This window comes from Aegilops tauschii, chromosome 1 (genome assembly GCF_002575655.3).
Source record: "Aegilops tauschii subsp. strangulata cultivar AL8/78 chromosome 1, Aet v6.0, whole genome shotgun sequence".
Lineage (NCBI taxonomy): Eukaryota > Viridiplantae > Streptophyta > Magnoliopsida > Poales > Poaceae > Aegilops > Aegilops tauschii.
In genome coordinates, this window is record NC_053035.3 from 489025609 (window position 1) to 489045690 (window position 20082).

At 46.7% G+C, this 20082-nt stretch overlaps 1 protein-coding gene across 1 annotated transcript; it reads left to right on the plus strand.

Moving 5' to 3' along the window:
- Positions 1 to 3021: 3021 nt before the first annotated feature.
- Positions 3022 to 4916, plus strand: LOC109781239 (eukaryotic translation initiation factor 2 subunit gamma-like). Its single transcript, XM_020339841.1, has 5 exons — positions 3022 to 3035; positions 3331 to 3436; positions 3719 to 3940; positions 4027 to 4245; positions 4902 to 4916. Exons 1-5 carry the CDS (start codon positions 3022 to 3024, stop codon positions 4914 to 4916), a joined length of 576 nt encoding a protein of 191 aa, XP_020195430.1.
- Positions 4917 to 20082: the final 15166 nt, after the last annotated feature.

Consider the following 20082-nt stretch of genomic DNA (forward strand, 5'->3'; position numbering starts at 1 on the left):
GAGATTTCAGAAATTGCTTATTGGGCTGCCCCATAAATGAGCCTAATATTCTAACACGAGGATCTCCAGGACGATGTCGATCGGGAGCGCGGCGGCGAGATTGACCGATTCGGGAGAGTAACTAGTTAACGAGCGCTCATTCGGGAGCCTCGCAACGATCAGCGTCACTTGGCGAGCTCTCAGCCATTCGCCACATGTCGCGCTCTGAACGCTCCCTCCGGATTTTTTTTATTTTTCCGCACGCGTTTTCGGCTTTTTAAACGGGGTTTCCCGGGTTTTTTCGACGTTTTGGTTTTTCCCCTGTCTTTCTTAGCTTTTCGATAAAAAATAAAATTGAAAATATTTTTTGCGCGAAAAAACGCGTTTTCTTTTCTTTTTCTTTCGCAAAAGTCACGGTTTTTTCTTCCGCGAGAGGCACTGTTGTGCTTTAGCGAGAGTCACGGCCGTGCCTTTCAGAAACGGAAAAACAAAACATGTTTTCTGTTTTTTTTCTTTCACGGGAGTCACGGTTTTGCTTCCGCGAGAGGCACGGTTGTGTTTTCGCGAGGGTCACGTCCGTGCCTCTTGGAAAGGGAAAAACAAAACGCGTTTTCTGTTTTTTTCCTTTCGTGAGAGTCACGGTTTTGCTTCCGTGAGAGGCACGGTTGTGCTTTCGCGAGAGTCACGGCCGTGTCTCTTAGAAAGGGAAAAAATACGCGTTTTCTGTTTTTTTTCTTTCGCGAGAGTCACGGTTTTGCTTTCGCGAGAGGCACGGTTGTGTTTTCGCGAGAGGCATGGGCGTGCCTCTTTCGGAAAGGAAAAAAAACGTGCTCTAGTTCGGTTTTTTCGCCCGATTTTTTTGTCCGGTTTTTTCGTGAAAAAAAAGTTCGTCAAAACCTAACAACATGGGATCTAGTTTTGAAGATCTCGACGCGAGAAATCAAATGGTGAAAACGGTTCGAGATTTGGACGCACGGTTTAAGAGATAAAACATTTTGAATAAACGAATCTACGAAAAAAAGGAAAAACTCTCAGGTTGCGACAAGTGGCGCGCTGCATGTGCGCCACTTGTCGCGAACTAGAAAAGTGAAGTATTCTTTGCAACGAGTACTCTTTAATTAGTGATTTCGCCGATTCGGCCATGCAGGTTTCCATCCTCCCTCCGGGGCGATTGATCTGAGCGTACGTGTTAATTCGTTGGGCCCGATGGACGTAGGTGCGCGCGTCCGTTTTGTGTTGGAGTCGCGGAAGTGGACTTTGCTACTTTAGTATGAGCCGATCGAGCAACGACGCACCTAATTAAACATAGGCGACTCCGTCAAAAACTAAAACTACGCGAACTCATCTGTGGTTGAATGGTTAGAGGGACAATGGTAATCCTAGTCCACCAGGGTTCAAGTCCTGATGCTCGCACTATTCCTGAATTTATTTCAGGATTTCTGGCGATGCGTTTTCAGTTGGGGGAGACGTTCCCATCGACAACGAGACGTCTACGGTGACTTCGTAAATCTCAAGATGATATATCGGCTCAGTCTTTTCAAAGGTGCTCATAGGAGTAGGGTGTGCGTGTGTGCGTTCATAGGAATGGATGTATGTGCGTGTATATGAGCGGTTGTGTCTGTACTGATGTTAAAAAAGAAACTAAAACTATGTTACATCATTGATTTCTTGCACAAGAAAAGAGTCACGAAATAATTCTCGACAATCAAACTGCTCCCAATTGATACTTTCTCCATCTTGCCCTGCTTTGAAAAAGTGTTCACAACTTTGAAAAAGTTTGCAAAATCAAAAAAATGTTCCATGATTTGAAAGATGACCATGATTTTTCATTTTTTGGGAATTTGAAAAAAGTTAAAGAATCCATAAAAACAAGCTCGTGGATTCAAAAAACACTGTTCACAAATTTGGGAAAATTTTCCCAATTAAAGAAAATGTTGACTAATTCTATAAAATGTTCATGAATTTTAAATAAGTCCATGAATTTGACGTACACTATTTGACTTCTGTTCAATTATGTAAAGGGCTTAGAGCATCTCCAGCCGTTGCCCCCCCCCCCCCCCCCCAGGACGTATAAAAATCGCCCCCTGGGGGCGAGCCGGTGATTCGTTCGGCGCTGGGGGCGGTTTTGCGCCCAGTCGTCGCCCCCAGTCGCCGATTTTGGCCCACTTTTGAAGCCCCATTTCGGCGAAAAAGGCCCATATGGGCGAGAATAGGCCCATATTCGGCGTGGTTCGCCGTGGCTCGGCGTTCAATTATCAACATAAATATTTCCAATGCATGCAGTCGATGCTTCCAAGCATCCCAGGAAATCCTCTTGCTGCATTCTGTGCTAGGATCCGAGCAGTGTCTTCCGCATTGGGTGTTCTCAAGTATTGCGGTCCAAACACTGCCACCACTGCCCGACAGAACTTGTAGAAACACTCTATGCTGGTGGACTCGGCCATGCGCCCATAGTCGTCCTGTCAGTCACCGGGAGCTCCGTATGCAAGCATCCTCATCGCCGTCGTGCATTTCTGGATGGAGGTGAATCCAAGTTTGCCGGTGCAATCCATCTTGCATTTGAAGTAGTTGTCGAACTCCCGGATGGAATTCACAATCCTGAGGAAAAGCTTTCTGCTCATCCGATAACGGCGCCGAAATGTTCTGTCGCCGTGAAGTGGAGCATCGGCGAAGTAGTCGGAGTAGAGCATGCAGTAGCCTTCGAGACGAGGTTCGCCGGTTCTTTGCTTTCACCCGCCCCGGCACCGAGCCACCCCGCCGCGGCTTTTCATTGCTCGCCAGCAGCTGGGCGAGGGCGGCGAGCACCATCAGATGCTCTTCTTCCTGGACGTCGGCCTCGGCTTCGTCCTCCAGCAGCGCGGCGAGCACTTGCTCGTCATCCGAGTCCATCGCCGAGGCAGGCAAATCGCCGAACACCTTGCGCGCGGTGGACGTGCACCCGCCGCTAAACTGCCCCTCCGCGGCCGGAAACGGCGGCCGGAAACGCCCAGCTGGTGTCGGAGGGGCTGCCGCGGCGAACCTCTGCTATTTTTCCGGCGGGGAATGGCTATCTACCGGTGAAGGGCGGCGGGGCGGCGCCGGGATATACCCAGTGGCGGCCGAGAGCGCGGGGGGTGGGAGGCGAGTCGGGGAAGAAAATCTTGACTTTTCACCTGACGGCGTGGGCCAGCCGCGCTTTTCCCTTGTGCCGGAGCCCCAAGCGCCCCCCAGCGCGCCGGGTTCGGCCTGCGGCCGCCGGACGGAAAAAAGGGCCGAACCGGCGCTTTTCGTCGTCCTGGGGCGCGACTGAGCCTTTTTTTGACACCGGCGCCGAAAAAGTCGCTTGGGGGACCTGTTGGGGCGCGGTTGGAGATGCTCTAATGGAAGCAGAAAAAAAGATTCTCCTGCCTGTGATGTCCCTGGGTTTGAAAACACTAGGATGAAGCTTCTGAGACATGTTTTCTTTGTTGATTGTCCAGTATTATGAAGCCTCCCCTGCCCTGTTACTGTTATGAATGTTCTCTTGTACTTCCTCCATTCGAAAAAACTTGTCCCAAGTTTGTTTCTCAAATGGATGTATCTATCACTAATTTGGTGCTAGATACATCCATTTGAGGGACAAGCTTTCTCGGATGGAGGGAGTACAGTTCTAGTACACTAACATTGTCCTACCCGGGTGATTAGCAACATTGTCGATCAGCTTGTTTGCTGTCAATTATATGTATTTATGATCATAAAGTTTCTCCATCTCTTTGAACAGGGACACGACATTCTCATGGCCACAATGCTTAATGGGGCAGCTATCATGGATGGAGCCTTGCTTTTGATAGCAGCAAATGAGAGCTGCCCACAACCCCAGACATCCGAGCATCTGGCGGCTCTTGCGGGTCTCAAACACCTCATAATTCTGCAGAATAAGATTGATGTTATCCAGGAGAGTGCAGCAATGAACCAGCATGAAGCAATCCAAAAATTCATCCAGGTAACTAATGTTCGCCATTTCTCTTGTTATAATTAGTACATGTCATATCTTTATTGTTTGATCTTTACTCCCATTTGTGTATGTAGGGCACGAAAGCTGAAGGTGCTCCTGTGGTGCCGATATCTGCCCAGCTCAAGTACAACATTGATGTCATCTGTGAATATATTGTGAAGAAAATCCCCATTCCAGAGAGGAACTTCACATCACCTCCCAACATGATTGTCGTTCGCTCCTTCGATGTCAACAAGCCCGGTTCAGAGGTTAATGAGATCAGGGGTGGGGTGGCAGGTGGCACCATCCTCAGGGTATGTAGATGTAGATGCTCAGTCTCAAGATTGTAGGTGCTGTTGTTTTTTTCTCCTGTGGTGAATAATGTTGATCCAAGCTGGCGCAATGCTTGAAATCCCGCTCTGAATGAAACTGCTTTTTGCACAACAAGAGAAGAAATGTGGAAGGATAGAGAGCTCCTCCTAGGTGTTGTTTTTGTACATGAGTTTGAATGTCTTCTAGTCTTTGCGGGTCATCGTCCCAGATTTGTCTATGCAACTAGATTGTAACTAGATTGCTTTTTTTTTGTACGAATTGAGGATCTGTTACTTGCCATGTTATCATGCTCGTGGTCTCGTGGTTGGTTCAGATTTACATAATCTCTCACTGTCTCCATTATCCATTATGCCTTGCGTTGAAAATATTTCAATTGGTTTGAAGTATTTTTTTCGGATAAAAGGGGCCACATGGCCCCCATTTTCATTATGGAAATGGTGTCAAACAACATCCAGGCCGAGCCATTACACCCATCTAACAACGCACCAGCCAAAGCAACAACATAGACAACCTACATCCTCAAAAATCTAAACTATACCTACAGGACTGACAACAAGAGCACCAAAAGCTAACCAGCTCTGAATATTACGGGCACATCAAATCTTTTTGATAATTTTGATGAGTTTTAATGCTACAGGGATGCCAGTGGTAAAATCAAATGCTCCCCGATCTACAGTGAATCGGTGTCTATTGCAAACTGCAAACTTCAATATTCACTAAGAACTTATCTAAATTGATGCAACTTTTATTGGGTACAACTCATCACTCATCACTAGGTTACTACCTCAAGACTAGTTTACAGGGCCCATCGTATTCCGGGCCTAACTTTGACCACATCTTTAACCAACAAAATATAAGATTTTTTTCTTCTGAAAAGGGGGGTTCGCCCCGGCCTCTGCATCAGAATGATGCATACGGCCAAGATTATTAATAAGCAAAAGGTCTTACACAAGTCTTGTTGTCTCAATCAAGGAACAAAAGGCTCACAAAGAGCTAAAAGGAAAAGAGAAGCCACAACCGGCTGGCAAAAACGATAGGAACTAAATGCCTATTCTATTACATGACCGCCATCCAAACCAGTTGAAAATATCCCGAGCTACCATCTCCCATCTCCCATCGGATAGATCCTGTAACCAAACGCTCCCTGGCCTCCGTCGGAGCGAGTAGCGACCACATACGGACCAACTCAGTGGCTCGGAAAATAACCTGCAAAAAATGAATATTTGTTGTTCTGCTAAAGACCAAATCATTTCTGCAGTTCCAGACTGCCCATAATAAAGCACATACTCCTACACGAATGTGTCTCGCTGTTGCAAAATCTATCCCATCAAGCCACGTCCCAAATAACGTGTTGATAGAGTTCGGAGGAGTGATGTTGAAAGCTATGTGAACCGACCACCACAGTATTTTTGCCAGAGGGCAATCTAGAAAAAGGTGTTTGATTGACTCATGTTGGTCGCAAAAGCTACATCTTGAAGATCCCGTCCAATTGCGTTTTGCCAAATTATCCTTAGTTAAAATAACTTGTTTATGCACAAACCACATAAACACTTTGATTTTCAAAGGTACTTTGACTTTCCAAACATGCTTTGAACGAGGAATCACGCTAGAGTTGATTGCATCCAAGTACATGGATTTGACTGAAAACTCTCCATTCTTAGTTAGCTTCCAGCATAACCGATCGGGTTGTTGAGACAATTGAACATCCATCAATCTTCTCAAAAGATTGAGTCAGGCTTCCCAACGGTTTCCCACTAGCGTCCTCCTAAATTGAATATTGAGCGGAATGGACTGGAGTACTGAAGCCACATACGCGTCTCTACGCTGAACAATACTATACAGAGACGGATATTGGAGTGCAAGGGGCGTGTCCCCTAGCCATGTATCCTCCCAGAATCTCGTAGTGGTACCGTTTCCAATTATGAACCTTGTCATGTTGAAAAAGAGTGATTTGACTCATCAATCCCTTCCAAAAAGGCGAATCAGTCGGCCTCACTGTCACCTGAGACAAGGTCTTGGAGTGAAGGTACTTATTACGCAGCAGTTGAGCCCATGTGGCCTCCGTCTCAATCGAAAGTTTGAACAACCACTTGCTAAGAAGACATCTGTTCTTCACCTCCAAAATTTCAATGCCTAGACCTCCTTGGTCTTTTGGCCGACAAATGATATCCCACTTAGCATGTCTGTACTTTCTTTTTAGTTCATCGCTCTGCCAAAAGAATCGTGATCGATAAAAGTCTAGCCTTTTCCGGACCCCAATAGATACCTCGAAAAAGGAAAGAAGAAACATGGGCATACTCGTGAGGACCGAATTAATGAGAATTAACCGGCCTCCGTATGACATCAGCTTGCCCTTCCAGCAGCTCAGCTTCTTTTCAAATCGATCCTCAATGCACTTCCATTCTCTGTTTGTCAGCTTACGATGGTGGATTGGTATACCCTAAACAAAATATAAGATACATGCACTAGTAGGAAAAGGGGCTTTTACCCCGGTTTGTAAGGGCCTTTTGTCCCGGTTCTCGAACCGGGACTAAAGGGTCGTTACTAAAGCCCTAACCCTTTAGTCCCGGTTCTTACACGAACCGGGACAGAAGGTCCTCCACGTGGCCGCTGCTGCCAGCCCAGGCAGGGGGGCCTTTGGTCCCGGTTGGTGCCACCAACCGGGACCAATAGGCAGGGCCTTTTGTCCCGGTTGGTGTCACCAACCGGGACCAATAGGCATCCACGCGTCAGCAGCTGGCAGGAGCTGAGGTTTTTGTTTTTTTTGAAAGGCGGTGGTTTAGGGGTTTTGGGGGGTTAATTTAGGTGTTTCATATATTGTGTTAGCTAGCTAATTAATAGAGAGAAGTGTCCTCTCTTATCTCCGTGCTTGGTCGACGCTACGTACTATATACGTATGGAGAGGAGTAGACACGCTAGCTAGTAATCAAATGAAGGAAACAGAAGATCGTCATGAACATATGCATACAGAGAGAAGTGATATCGACCACCTCTCCTTCTCCGAGATATTGGTTGAACAACAAGTTCTCGTATATCTATCCGACACTACCGGCTACATATATACAATAATTATCTCTTACAATACAATCTCCTAATTAAATTGTAGGAACACAGGGTCCACATAGTATTCTCCGTTTTCAGCGATCACGTGGTCAAGGAAGAATGCCGCCAATTCCTCTTGAATTCCTCGCATACGATCTGGTGCTAGGAGTTCATCCCGCTTCCGAAACATCTAATTTGAAGAAGGGGGTCAATACATATATATATGAATAAATGAAACTCAACACAAATGATGGTAATAAAATAAAATTGTGAATATTATTGCTTACGCACTTCATATTGTTCTTCGGTGTAGCCCCGCTCACAGGTCGTGTAGCGGATGGACTCGCAAACGTAGTATCCACAGTAATTATTCCCGGGTTCCTGCCACAACCACTTTACAAGAAATAGAGGTCAATCAAACTGATAAGCAAGCATGCTAAATGGTATTGATGAAACTAGCGCTTGAATCACTAGGAGATGCGCGGAACATGCTACTATAGTACTTACTTTCGGGTGATTAAATTGCAGCTTCTTCGGCAGTCCCGGAGCTTTTGAGGTGAATTTTCTCCAAACCCTGCCAGACAAAGAAAACAATTACTTGATATCAGGAAATAAACAAAGTTGCTGATATGGTGGATAATGATCGATTTAACTTACTTCTGGAGCATTTGAGTCATGTTCGCATAGTCCTGGGGATCTTTTCGTCTCGAGTCTAAGACGGTTACTACTCCCTGCTCAAGCTTAATCTCTAGGAGAATATAGTGGAAGCTGCGCATGCATGCATAAGTCATCAATTACATTACCATAACCTGGACTAATAAGGGAAACCGAATATGCACAAGACAGTAACACTCACTTGAAGTTGTAAGGAAAGAGTATTATATCTTTGTTTTGATTTAATACCAACGATTGTAGCAAGTTGGCCTCGGCTTCTTTGGGATGTTTTTCAACCGTATATGCATCTATGAGATTTGTGTTAATGAACACAATATCACCGATTTGTCTTTTCTTCAATTCGGCGATCTTCAATCTGCATAATATAGTGAGGATAATTATAAATACATGCAATGAAAGAGCTGACCTATATAGAGAGACTTAATGACAGAAGTAGTACTACTTACAGACAGTAGCAAGTGATCGTTGTTTTATCGAGGGCCTTTTGATTGTAAAACTGGAAGAAATCCTCAAATGGAACATTCAGCAGATCAATTCCAACGAGGTCATGCTCCGGTTTAACTCTCAGCGTCAAAGTATCCATCCCATCAGACTCTCTACAGGTTTTCATGTACCAATCATGTAGTCTTCGCATCATCGTTGTTAGAGATCTTTCATCTTTGACGAGAGGCTTCCCGTAATGGTATTTGTGTTCGTCCACCTCCATGATTTCATAATGTACATCGTCGGGCAGGTAATCTCCAAGATTGCTATAACCGGGCACCATACTCGGATCATTAGCGACGATGTCTTTTGACACCTTGAGCGGGGGGCACGATTGGTTCGCTTGTTCGCCGAGCTGGGCAATTTTTTTCCCAGCTCGTCGTTCTTTTAACCTTTGATCACTGACAGTACTTCCCGACCGCTCCACTTCGGCATATGTCTTTGCAAGAATGCGCTCATAGTTGCCTCTCGGCGGAGACTTTGGTGGTTTTGTCAGGGCAGCCAGAGTGCGCTTTGCTTTCACCGGATCTACCTTCTCCTTCGCAGGTGGATGTTTCTTTGCTTTCACCCCTTCAAAGAAGTTTGTCACTTCGGCTCGCACGATCTTCCTGGTTTCCTCCTCGGTCCTCTCGTATGGTAACTTCTCTGGAGTCTTCAGAGAAGGACCGAATCTGTATTGCCTCCCGCCTCTGGCAGCTGTACTGCTAGACGCCGGCAGAGCAGACGGAGCGGCTGCGGCTGTCTTCTTTCCTTTCTTACGAGGCGGAGGAGAAGGACTACGACGCGCCGGAGCAGCCGCAGCGGCGGCGGGTCTCTTCCGCCCTTGCTGACGAGGCGGAGAAGGAGGAGGCTGGCTGCTCTGGCGCGCCGGCGCTGGCGGAGAAGGAGGCTGAGTGCCGCCACGCACCGGAGAAGGAGGCTGAGTGCCCTGATCACTCGCCGGAGGAGGAGGCGGAGGAGGAGGCGGAGTGCCCTTACTCGCCGGAGCCGTCCAGTTCGGAAGCTTGATGAGCTCCTTCTGCCATAGGCATGGAGTCTTCAGAGCAGAACCCAGCCGAGTCTCCCCTTCACCCGTAGGGTGGTCAAGCTGGAGCTCCTCAAATCCCTCGGTTATTTCATCCACCATCACCCTAGCATATCCTTCTGGAATCGGCCGGCAGTGGTAGGTTGCGCCGGGTTCAGGAGGTAAAACAGAGCCAACAGCCGCCTTGACTTTAAAGTTCTGCCATTCCGCCATAAGGTGGCAATGTTGAGACTCCGTGATAGCATCCACGGGGTAGCTAGCAGGAGCCGCATGCTCCAGCTGAAGCAGCTCGGTGGAAGCCACGCTGCTTCTCCGCTGAGATGGCGGTGTAGCTTCGGGGGCAGTTTCGGCATGTCGATTGCCGTCTCGTTCCTCTAGCGCTTGAACCCTTTCATGCAGCTTCTGAATTTGGATCTGCTCCACTTTTTTCCTCCTCTCCTGGCTTTTGTAACAGCCCGCGTCCGGAAAACCAGCCTTCCACGGAACGGAGCCTGGCGTGCCTCATGTCCGTCCAGGGTGCTCAGGATTCCCGAGGGCCATTGTGAGCTCGTCGTTCTCTCTGTCTGGAACGAACGTCCCTTGCTGCGCTGCATCGATATATTGCTGAATCTTCTTGACTGGTATTCTCAAAAGCTCGTTCGTCCAAACGCACCTCCCTGATACAGGGTCCAAGGTTCCGCCAGCCCTGAAGAACCAAGTCCGGCAACGGTCTGTCCAGTTCATTGTCTGTGGTTCGATCCCTTTTTCAAGCAGATCATTCTCAGCCTTGGCCCACTTAGGCCGGGCTTTGAGGTAGCCACCTGACCCCGTGCGATGGTGAAGCTTCTTCTTTGCAGCATTCTTCTTGTTTGTCGCTGACATCTTCTTACTCTTTTCCGATGTCTTGTGGGCCACAAATGCGGGCCAGTGATCTCTGATCTTCTCATACCGGCCGATGAATTCTGGTGTCTCTTCTTTGTCGACAAACGTTTTCAGCTCATTCTTCCACCTCCTAAATAGGTCTGCCATCTTCTTAAGAGCATGAGACTTGATTAATTGCTCTATAACTGGCTTCTCCGGATCCTCCTCTGGCGGTAGGGTGAAATTTGCCTTCAGCTCAGTCCAAAGATCATCTTTCTGCATATCATTGACATAAGACACCTCAGGGTCTTCCTTCTTAGGCTTATACCATTGCTGGATGCTGATCGGGATCTTGTCCCTAACTAGAACCCCGCACTGAGCAGCAAATGCATCCTTTGTCCGGATGGGTTCAATCGGTTGGCCGTCGCGCGCGATTGCTGTGATCTCAAACCTTTCATCCGAGCGCAACTTTCTCTTCGGGCCTCGTCTCTTTACCGAAGTTGTGCTCGATCCGGAGGGCTAGAAAAAAGAAGAAAGACGAGTGTTAATTAATATGTGTACATACCAAAACAATGAATGCATCAATTAGCTAGTCAGCACAGGCTTAACTAATATATTTACCTGGCCGGACTCTGTTCGGTCACCGGAGCCGTCACCACGGGCTCCTTCTTGCACCAGCATTGGGTCACCGGAGCCATCATAATCATGTCTTTCCTCCTCCACTCTTCGATCACCGTAGCCTGCTTCTTCACCCTGTTCTTCGAGACCATCATTGTCGTTAAGATACGACAAGATATCACCTCCGGCTAAGATTATGTCCCCCAACACCTCTTCTGCTTGCTCGTCTCGTCCGTGCTCCATTGTTTCTGCAAATATTACAACATGGCAATTATTACACAAACATGACAGCAGGTGGATATATTAGTGCAAACGTAGACCTATCTTATTCCGGGTTTGGGGTGGCCTCGGCAACGCTTCAAGGGTAGGGGCGCGGCGGGAGGGGGTAGGAGACCGACATCGTTTTTTCTAGGGTTTGGGTGTCCTCGAGAGTTTTGGTTGAGCGAGAGGGCCGGGGGGTGCTCCCGTGGTATAAGTTATCACGGTCGAGAGGGGGTATAAATATCGACCGTCCATCATGTCGAAGTTATCTGGGAGGGAGTTATATATATCGACAACGACGACATACATACATGGGAAAATAATCTTATCGGGGAGGGGGTATATCGACCCCCCCCACGTGTTGAAGTTATCGGGAGGGGGTTATATCGACAACGACGACATACGTACATGGGAAAATAATATTATCGGGGAGGGGGTATATCGACCCCCCCTCGTGTTGAAGTTATCGGGAGAGGGGTATATCGACGACGACAGACCCAATAAAACATAAGAAAACGAAGAAGAAACAAAAAGAGGAGAAGAAGAAAAGGAATAGAGGAGAAGATCGAAGAAAAAAAAGAAGAAAAAAAAAGAGGAGAAGAAGAAAGGAATAGAGGAGAGAAGAAGAAAAAATAGAATTTTTCTATTTTTTCTTCTTCTCTTCTATTCCTTTCTTCTTCTCCTCTTCTTTCTCTTCTTTTTTCCTCTTCTTATTTATTTCTCCTCTTCTTCCTCTCCTCTTCTTCTCCTTTCTTCCTCTTCTTATTTTCCTTTTTATATGAACATATCATCATATATATGAACATACATTTTCTTTGCATATGCATATGAACATACATACTACATTTTTCTTTCATATGAACATACATACATACATTTTCTTTGCATATGACCATACATACATTTTTCTTTGCATATGACCATTCATACATTTTCTTTGCATATGCTTTGCATATAAACATACATACATACATATAAACATAACATACATACACAAAAAATTCTAAAAATCTGCCTAAAAAAATTATATGAAAAAAAAGCATACATCATCCATCCATCCATATAATGAACATATACATCATCCATCCATCCATCCATATAATCAACATATGCATATGAAAAAAAATCATATGAAGAGGATCGAGGGGACGGGGAGGAAAGGGGGTCGCCGGAGCCGGACCGAACGGGGAGGAGGGGCGGCGTCGAGGCAGGGGCGGCAGTGGGGGCGGGCGCCGGCGACGACGACAATGGTGGGGGCGGGGCGGGCGCCGGCGACGACGACAATGGTGGGGGCGGGCCGGGGCGCAGGGGCGTGGCCGTGCGTGCTCGGGGACGGGGCAGGGGCGGCGGCCGGCGTGGGCTCGGGCGCGGGGCAGGGGCACGGGGAGACGGGGATGGCGGCCGGCGGCGGCGACGGCGACGAGGAGCGCGCGAGCGATTTGGGCAGCCTGGCGGCGGGGGCAACTGGCGAGGGAGGCGATGGAGATGTGAAATTTTCACAAGTCCTGGTTATATAGCAAGGGCATTGGTCCCGGTTCGTGGCACCAACCGGGACCAATGCCACCCTTTAGTCCCGGTTGGTGCCACCAACCGGGACTAAAGGGGGGCATTGGTCCGAGTTGGTGGCACGAACCGGTACCAATGCACCCCTTTAGTCCCGGTTGGTGGCACCAACCGGGACCAAAGGCCTCTTGCTGCCCGCGTCGCGGCCAAAAATTTAGTCCCACCTCGCTAGTTGAGAGGGGCTCGGAGTGGTTTATAAGCCCCGCTGCGGCTGCTGTCTCGAACTCCTCTCTATAGCAGGCTTCTGGACCTAACTTTGGCGCGCTGCCCGTTGAGCCCTCTAGCCCTTCTGGGCCTGTATTTACAAACCCGAGGGTTGGAGGGCCCAGCGGGCAGCGCCCCCAACAATTTTTTTTGCTGTCCGCATCGCGGCCAAAAGTTTAGTCCCACCTCGCTAGCCGAGGGGCGCCCGCACCAGTTTAAATGCCGCGGCGTGGCTGCTGTTTCGAACTCCTCTCTATAGCAGGCTTCTGGGCCTAATTTTGGCGCGCTGCCCGTTTAACCTCCTAGCCCTTCTGGGCCTGTATTTGCAAACCTGAGGGTTGGAAGGCTAAGCGGGCAGCGCCCCAACAAATTTTTTTGCTGTATTTAGTTTTTTTGTTTTCTTTTTTGCTTTATTTATTTTGTTTTGTTTCTACTTACAACAAAAAAACTTATTTATTTTATTTTATTTTGTTTCTAATTAATTATTTATTTTACTTTATGATAATTCTTTTTGCTATTAAAGTTTCTATCAAAAAAAGTTCTTTATGAATTTTTTTGCTGTATTTAGTTTTTTTGTTTTCTTTTTTGCTTTATTTATTTTGTTTTGTTTCTACTTACAACAAAAAACTTATTTATTTTATTTTATTTTGTTTCTAATTACTTATTTATTTTACTTTATGATAATTCTTTTTGCTATTAAAGTTTCTATCAAAAAAAGTTCTTTATGAAAATTCTTTTTGCTTTTAATGATTTTGAACAGAAAATACTTCGATAATTTTAGTTGCATGAATTTTATATGATTTTAGTTTCAATAATAATAGAGGTTTCTTATAATGTTTTGAACAGAAAATACTTTGTTAATTTTAGTTTCATAAATTTTATTAAAGTTTATTTTATTTTGTCGGAACATAAGAAGTCCGGAGTTGTAATAAGTTATTAAAAATAAAAAAGAGGCGCAATGCTCGTTGATTTGCTTCAAGCCTTTCGGAATAGTGTAGACTGCACTGCACATAGCTCCATGCAGTCTACCTTATTCCTCAAGGCTTGAAGCTAAGCAACGTGAGCATTGCGCCTCTTCTTCATCGTCTCTGCACTCAGGGCTTATAAACCGCTCGTAGTGCCTCTCAGCTAGCGAGGTGGGACTAAAAAACTACTTAGTAAGAAACTCTAGTACCGGTTCGTGCCACGAACCGGTACTAAAGGTGCTCGTGGGGCCACAGCCTCATTAGTACTGGTTCGTGGCACCAACAGGACCAAAGGGTGGAATTGGTCCCGGTTCGTGCCACCAACCGGGACCAATGGCCTTGCACAGCGGCGTGGTGGTGGGAGTTTAGTCCCACCTCGCTAGCTGAGAGAGAGCCGCACCTGTTTATAAGGTGCGGTGCGCCTGAGCTGTCGAGCTCCTCTCTAAAGCAGGCTTACGGGCCTAACCTCTCTGTACATGCCTGTGGGCCTACTGGGCCTTCTGCGGGCCTGAATCCTGGCCCATGGATGGGTTTCTAATCGTATTCAGGCCGTGGTGGCCCAGTAGGTGGCATAATTTTTAATTTTTGGCCTGTTATTTTTCATGCATTTACTAATTATTTTGAGCTATAAGACCCTAAAATTGAAAAGCATTTCAAATGAACTCTGAGAAGGTTGAAAGTTGGCATGGTATCATCATTTCATCCACATAGCATGTGCAAGAAAGTTGAGAGGGTTACGGCAAAAACTAGATGCACTTCTTGTACAAAACGAACAATGGTATCATACTCGTCTATTACAAAGTTGGCATGGTATCATCATAATAGTTGCGGGAGAAAGTCTTCACTTTTTCTTCGCTTGTGTCATTTGCTTATTGCGCCGTAACCATGGATAATCTTCATCATTTATCAGGATGCTTGGGTCAGCCTTGACTTTGAAGGGAGGAATTTCATGAAACATTTCATAATCTTCAGACATGTCTGTCTTGCCCTCCACTCCCACAATGTCCCTTTTTCCTGAAAGAACTATGTGGCGCTTTGGCTCATCGTATGATGTATTCGCTTCCTTATCTTTTCTTTTCCTCGTTCTGGTAGACATGTCCTTCACATAGATAACCTGTGCCACATCATTGGCTAGGACGAACGGTTCGTCAGTGTATCCAAGATTGTTCAGATCCACTGTTGTCATTCCGTACTGTGGGTCTACCTGTACCCCGCCTCCTGACAGATTGACCCATTTGCACTTAAACAAAGGGACCTTAAAATCATGTCCGTAGTCAAGTTCCCATATGTCCATTATGTAACCATAATATGTGTCCTTTCCCCTCTCGGTTGCTGCATCAAAGCGGACACCGCTGTTTTGGTTGGTGCTCTTTTGATCTTGGGCGATCGTGTAAAATGTATTCCCATTTATCTCGTATCCTTTGTAAGTCAATACAGTCGAAGATGGTTCCCTGGACAACGAGTACAACTCATCACAAACAGTGGTGTCACCTATGAGACGTGTTTCCAACCAACTGCTGAAAGTCCTGATGTGTTCACATGTAATCCAGTCGTCACACTGCTCCGGGTGTTTGGAGCGCAGACTGTTCTTGTGTTCATCGACATACGGGGTCACCAAGGTAGAGTTCTGTAGAACTGTGTAGTGTGCTTGAGACCAAGAATGCCCGTCCCTGCATATTATTGAGTCCGCTCCTAGCGTGCCTTTTCCAGCCAGTCTCCCCTCATACCGCGATTTAGGGAGACCTATCTTCTTAAGGCCAGGAATGAAGTCAACACAAAACCCAATGACATCCTCTGTTTGATGGCCCATGGAGATGCTTCCTTCTGGCCTAGCGCGGTTACGGACATATTTCTTTAGGACTCCCATGAACCTCTCAAAGGGGAACATATTGTGTAGAAATACGGGCCCCAGAATGACAATCTCGTCGACTAGATGAACTAGGATGTGCGTCATGATATTGAAGAAGGATGGTGGGAACACCAGCTCGAAACTGACAAGACATTGCGCCACATCACTCCTTAGCCTTGGTATGATTTTTGGATCGATCACCTTCCGAGAGATTGCATTGAGGAATGCACATAGCTTCACAATGGCTAATCGGACATTTTCCGATAGAAGCCCCCTCAATGCAACCGGAAGCAGTTGCGTCATAATCACGTGGCAGTCGTGAGACTTTAGGTTCTGGAACTTTTTCTCTGGCATATTTATTATTCCCTTTATATTCGACGAGAAGCCAGTCGGGACCTTCATACTGAGCAGGCATTCAAAGAAGATTTCTTTCTCTTCTTTCGTAAGAGCGTAGCTGGCAGGGCCTTCATACTGCTTCGGAGGCATGCCGTCTTTTTCGTGCAAACGTTGCAGGTCCTCCCGTGCCTCAGGTGTATCTTTTGTCTTCCCATACACGCCCAAGAAGCCTAGCAGGTTCACGCAAAGGTTCTTCGTCACGTGTATCACGTCGATAGAAGAGCGGACCTCTAGCTCTTTCCAGTAGGGTAGGTCCCAAAATATAGATTTCTTCTTCCACATGGGTGCGTGTCCCTCAACGTCATTCGGAACAGCTAGTCCGCCGGGACCCTTTTCAAAGATTACGTGTAAATCATTGACCATAGCAAGTACGTGATCACCGGTATGCATGGCGGGCTTCTTCCGGTGATCTGCCTCGCCTTTGAAATGCTTGCCTTTCTTTCGACATTGATGGTTGGTCGGAAGAAATCGACGATGGCCCAGGTACACATTCTTCCTGCTTTTGTCCAGGTATATACTTTCAGTGTCATCTAAACAGTGCGTGCATGCGTGGTATCCCTTGTTTGTCTGTCCTGAAAGGTTACTGAGAGCGGGCCAATCGTTGATGGTTACAAACAGCAACGCGTGCAGGTTAAATTCCTCCTGTTTGTGCTCATCCCACGTACGTACACCGTTTCCATTCCACAGCTGTAAAAGTTCTTCAACTAATGGCCTTAGGTACACATCAATGTCGTTGCCGGGTTGCTTAGGGCCTTGGATGAGAACTGGCATCATAATGAACTTCCGCTTCATGCACATCCAAGGAGGAAGGTTATACATACATAGAGTCACGGGCCAGGTGCTGTGATTGCTGCTCTGCTCCCCGAAAGGATTAATGCCATCCGCGCTTAAACCAAACCATACGTTCCTTGGGTCAGCTGCAAACTCAGCCCAGTACTTTCTCTCGATTTTTCTCCACTGTGACCCGTCAGCGGGTGCTCTCAACTTCCCGTCTTTCTTACGGTCCTCACTGTGCCATCGCATCAACTTGGCATGCTCTTCGTTGCTGAACAGACATTTCAACCGTGGTATTATAGGAGCATACCACATCACCTTCGCAGGAACCCTCTTCCTGGGGGGCTCGCCGTCAACATCACCAGGGTCATCTCGTCTGATCTTATACCGCAATGCACCGCATACCGGGCATGCGTTCAGATCCTTGTACGCACCGCGGTAGAGGATGTAGTCATTAGGGCATGCATGTATCTTCTGCACCTCCAATCCTAGAGGGCATACGACCTTCTTTGCTGCGTATGTACTGTCGGGCAATTCGTTATCCTTTGGAAGCTTCTTCTTCAATATTTTCAATAGCTTCTCAAATCCTTTGTCAGGCACAACATTCTCTGCCTTCCACTGCAGCAATTCCAATACGGTACCGAGCTTTGTGTTGCCATCTTCGCAATTGGGGTACAACCCTTTTTTGTGATCCTCTAACATGCGATCGAACTTCAGCTTCTCCTTTTGACTTTCGCATTGCGTTCTTGCATCGACTATGACCCGGCGGAGATCATCATCATCGGGCACTGGTTCCTCTTGATCTTCAGCAGCTTCCCCCCTTGCAGCATCATTGGGCACATCGTCTGATTCCTCTTGATCTTCAACAGCTTCCCCCGTTGCAGCATCTCCGTATTCAGGGGGCACATAGTTGTCATCGTCCTCTTCTTCTTCGCCGTCTTCCATCATAACCCCTATTTCTCCGTGCCTCGTCCAAACATTATAGTGTGGCATGAAACCCTTGTAAAGCAGGTGGGTGTGAAGGATTTTCCGGTCAGAGTAAGACTTCGTATTCCCACATATAGGGCATGGACAACACATAAAACCATTCTGCTTGTTTGCCTCAGCCACTTCGAGAAAATCATGCACGCCCTTAATGTACTCGGAGGTGTGTCTGTCACCGTACATCCATTGCCGGTTCATCTGCGTGCATTATATATAATTAAGTGTGTCAAAAACCATTACAGAACATCATGAATAGATAATTAAGTGACCAAATTAATAGAAGTTCATCATCACATTAGAACCAAAGTACATACATAGTTCTCATCTAACAACATATATATAGCTCTCCAGAGCATCTAATTAATTAAACCATACATTGAAACTATGTAAAACATTTCAATGCGAAAACAAATGCGATCATAATCGCAACCAAGGTAACAATTGATCCAACGGCATAATGATACCAAGCCTCGGTATGAATGGCATATTTTCTAATCTTTCTAATCTTCAAGCGCATTGCATCCATCTTGATCTTGTGATCATCGACGACATCCGCAACATGCAACTCCAATATCATCTTCTCCTCCTCAATTTTTTTTATTTTTTCCTTCAAGTAATTGTTTTCTTCTTCAACTAAATTTAACCTCTCGACAATAGGGTCGGTTAGAATTTCCGGTTCAACCACCTCCTGAACAGGTACTGAGCTAGAATGTTATACAAGGAAGCCAATCAAAGAGGTAAAAATGTTGGAGTGGGCCAAACATATAAATTTAGAGCATTTTGAGCTAAGAATCTAGGGGTGCTTTTAGGGGAAAAGAGCATCGGGGACCATGACTACGCGTTCAGGTACTGTTGAGGATATAACCCTTAGAGTCACCCGCCCGGCGGGGCCGGGTTACACATAAGGATCATCACCTGAAGCCTGGCACCAAGCTTGAAGACGGTGGGCCAAAGATGGGCTTAAGACCCGGAGATGGCTTAAGGCCCGTGGTTACAACCGTCATTATGATAGAACTTGTACTGTAAGGCAAGAATAGTTGAGAGTCCGAGCCGGACACTCTTATGAGCCGGCCGGGACTCTCAGAAGCTGCTGGGCGTCAACCTCTCTATATAAAGGGACGACCCGGCAGCGGTTTAGGGACAAGAAAGATCTCGCCGAGAGCCAGGCATAGCAATTAAGCTCCCTGGTCATCGAAACCCTAATCAATACCACGTCAACTGGACGTAGGCTTTTACCTTCACCGTAAGGGGCCGAACCAGTATAAACCTTCGTGTTCCTTGTCCCGTTTAACCCCTTCAAGCTTCCTAGCGGCGATGGCTCCACGACTAAGTCCTAGATTGAGGACATCTGCCGTGACAATTCCACGACAGGTACGGACCAAAATTAGAAAAGTAGGGGAGCATACTTTTGCAATATTCAAAGGTTTAGGGAAGCAAGTTAGCATAGTGGATGAGAGTATAAAAATGTTACAAGAACAATTGAATCTTGTTGAATCATCTCAGTCAAAAATGGATGACACACAAGCTATGTTGTTAGGAAGAATTTCAGCTGAAAAAGAAATACCGAGGCACAACAAAAAAGCCCACATCCTCCTCATCCTCCTTTATTTATTGGGGATTGGTTAGAAATGCCCTAACCGATCCTCTAAACTTAACTCCCTAAAAAATCATGTGCATCCGAAATCGCCGGCGAAGATACTTCTCCAGATAGGTTGCATCAGGGTTGAAGTAATCTCTCATAATCTTGACATGGCCCTCCGCTCTATCTCGATTGATGTGCATATGGCCGAATTGTGATCTTCCTCTTGGCCACCGCAAATCCTCGTTGAAGATCATGGCAACGACCATTTCCAAGTTGTCATCGTCTTTTTTCTCCTCCTCCGACGAAGAGTCGTCGAAGATCATCTCCCCCAACCTCTTCATCTACGCTACAAATGACTAGGTTCAATTCAATTGCCAAAAGGAAAAATGAGATAAGAAAGCACAAAAGCTCACCTAGGCAATCCATCAAATACTTCAACCCTGATTCGGTGTGTGCTTCTGGCGACGGGATCGACGCGGCGATGGCAGCGATAGAGCTTGATTTCGATAACGATAACAACCGGCGGGCGTCTCGGAATGGGGCAGGAGGGCAACCGAG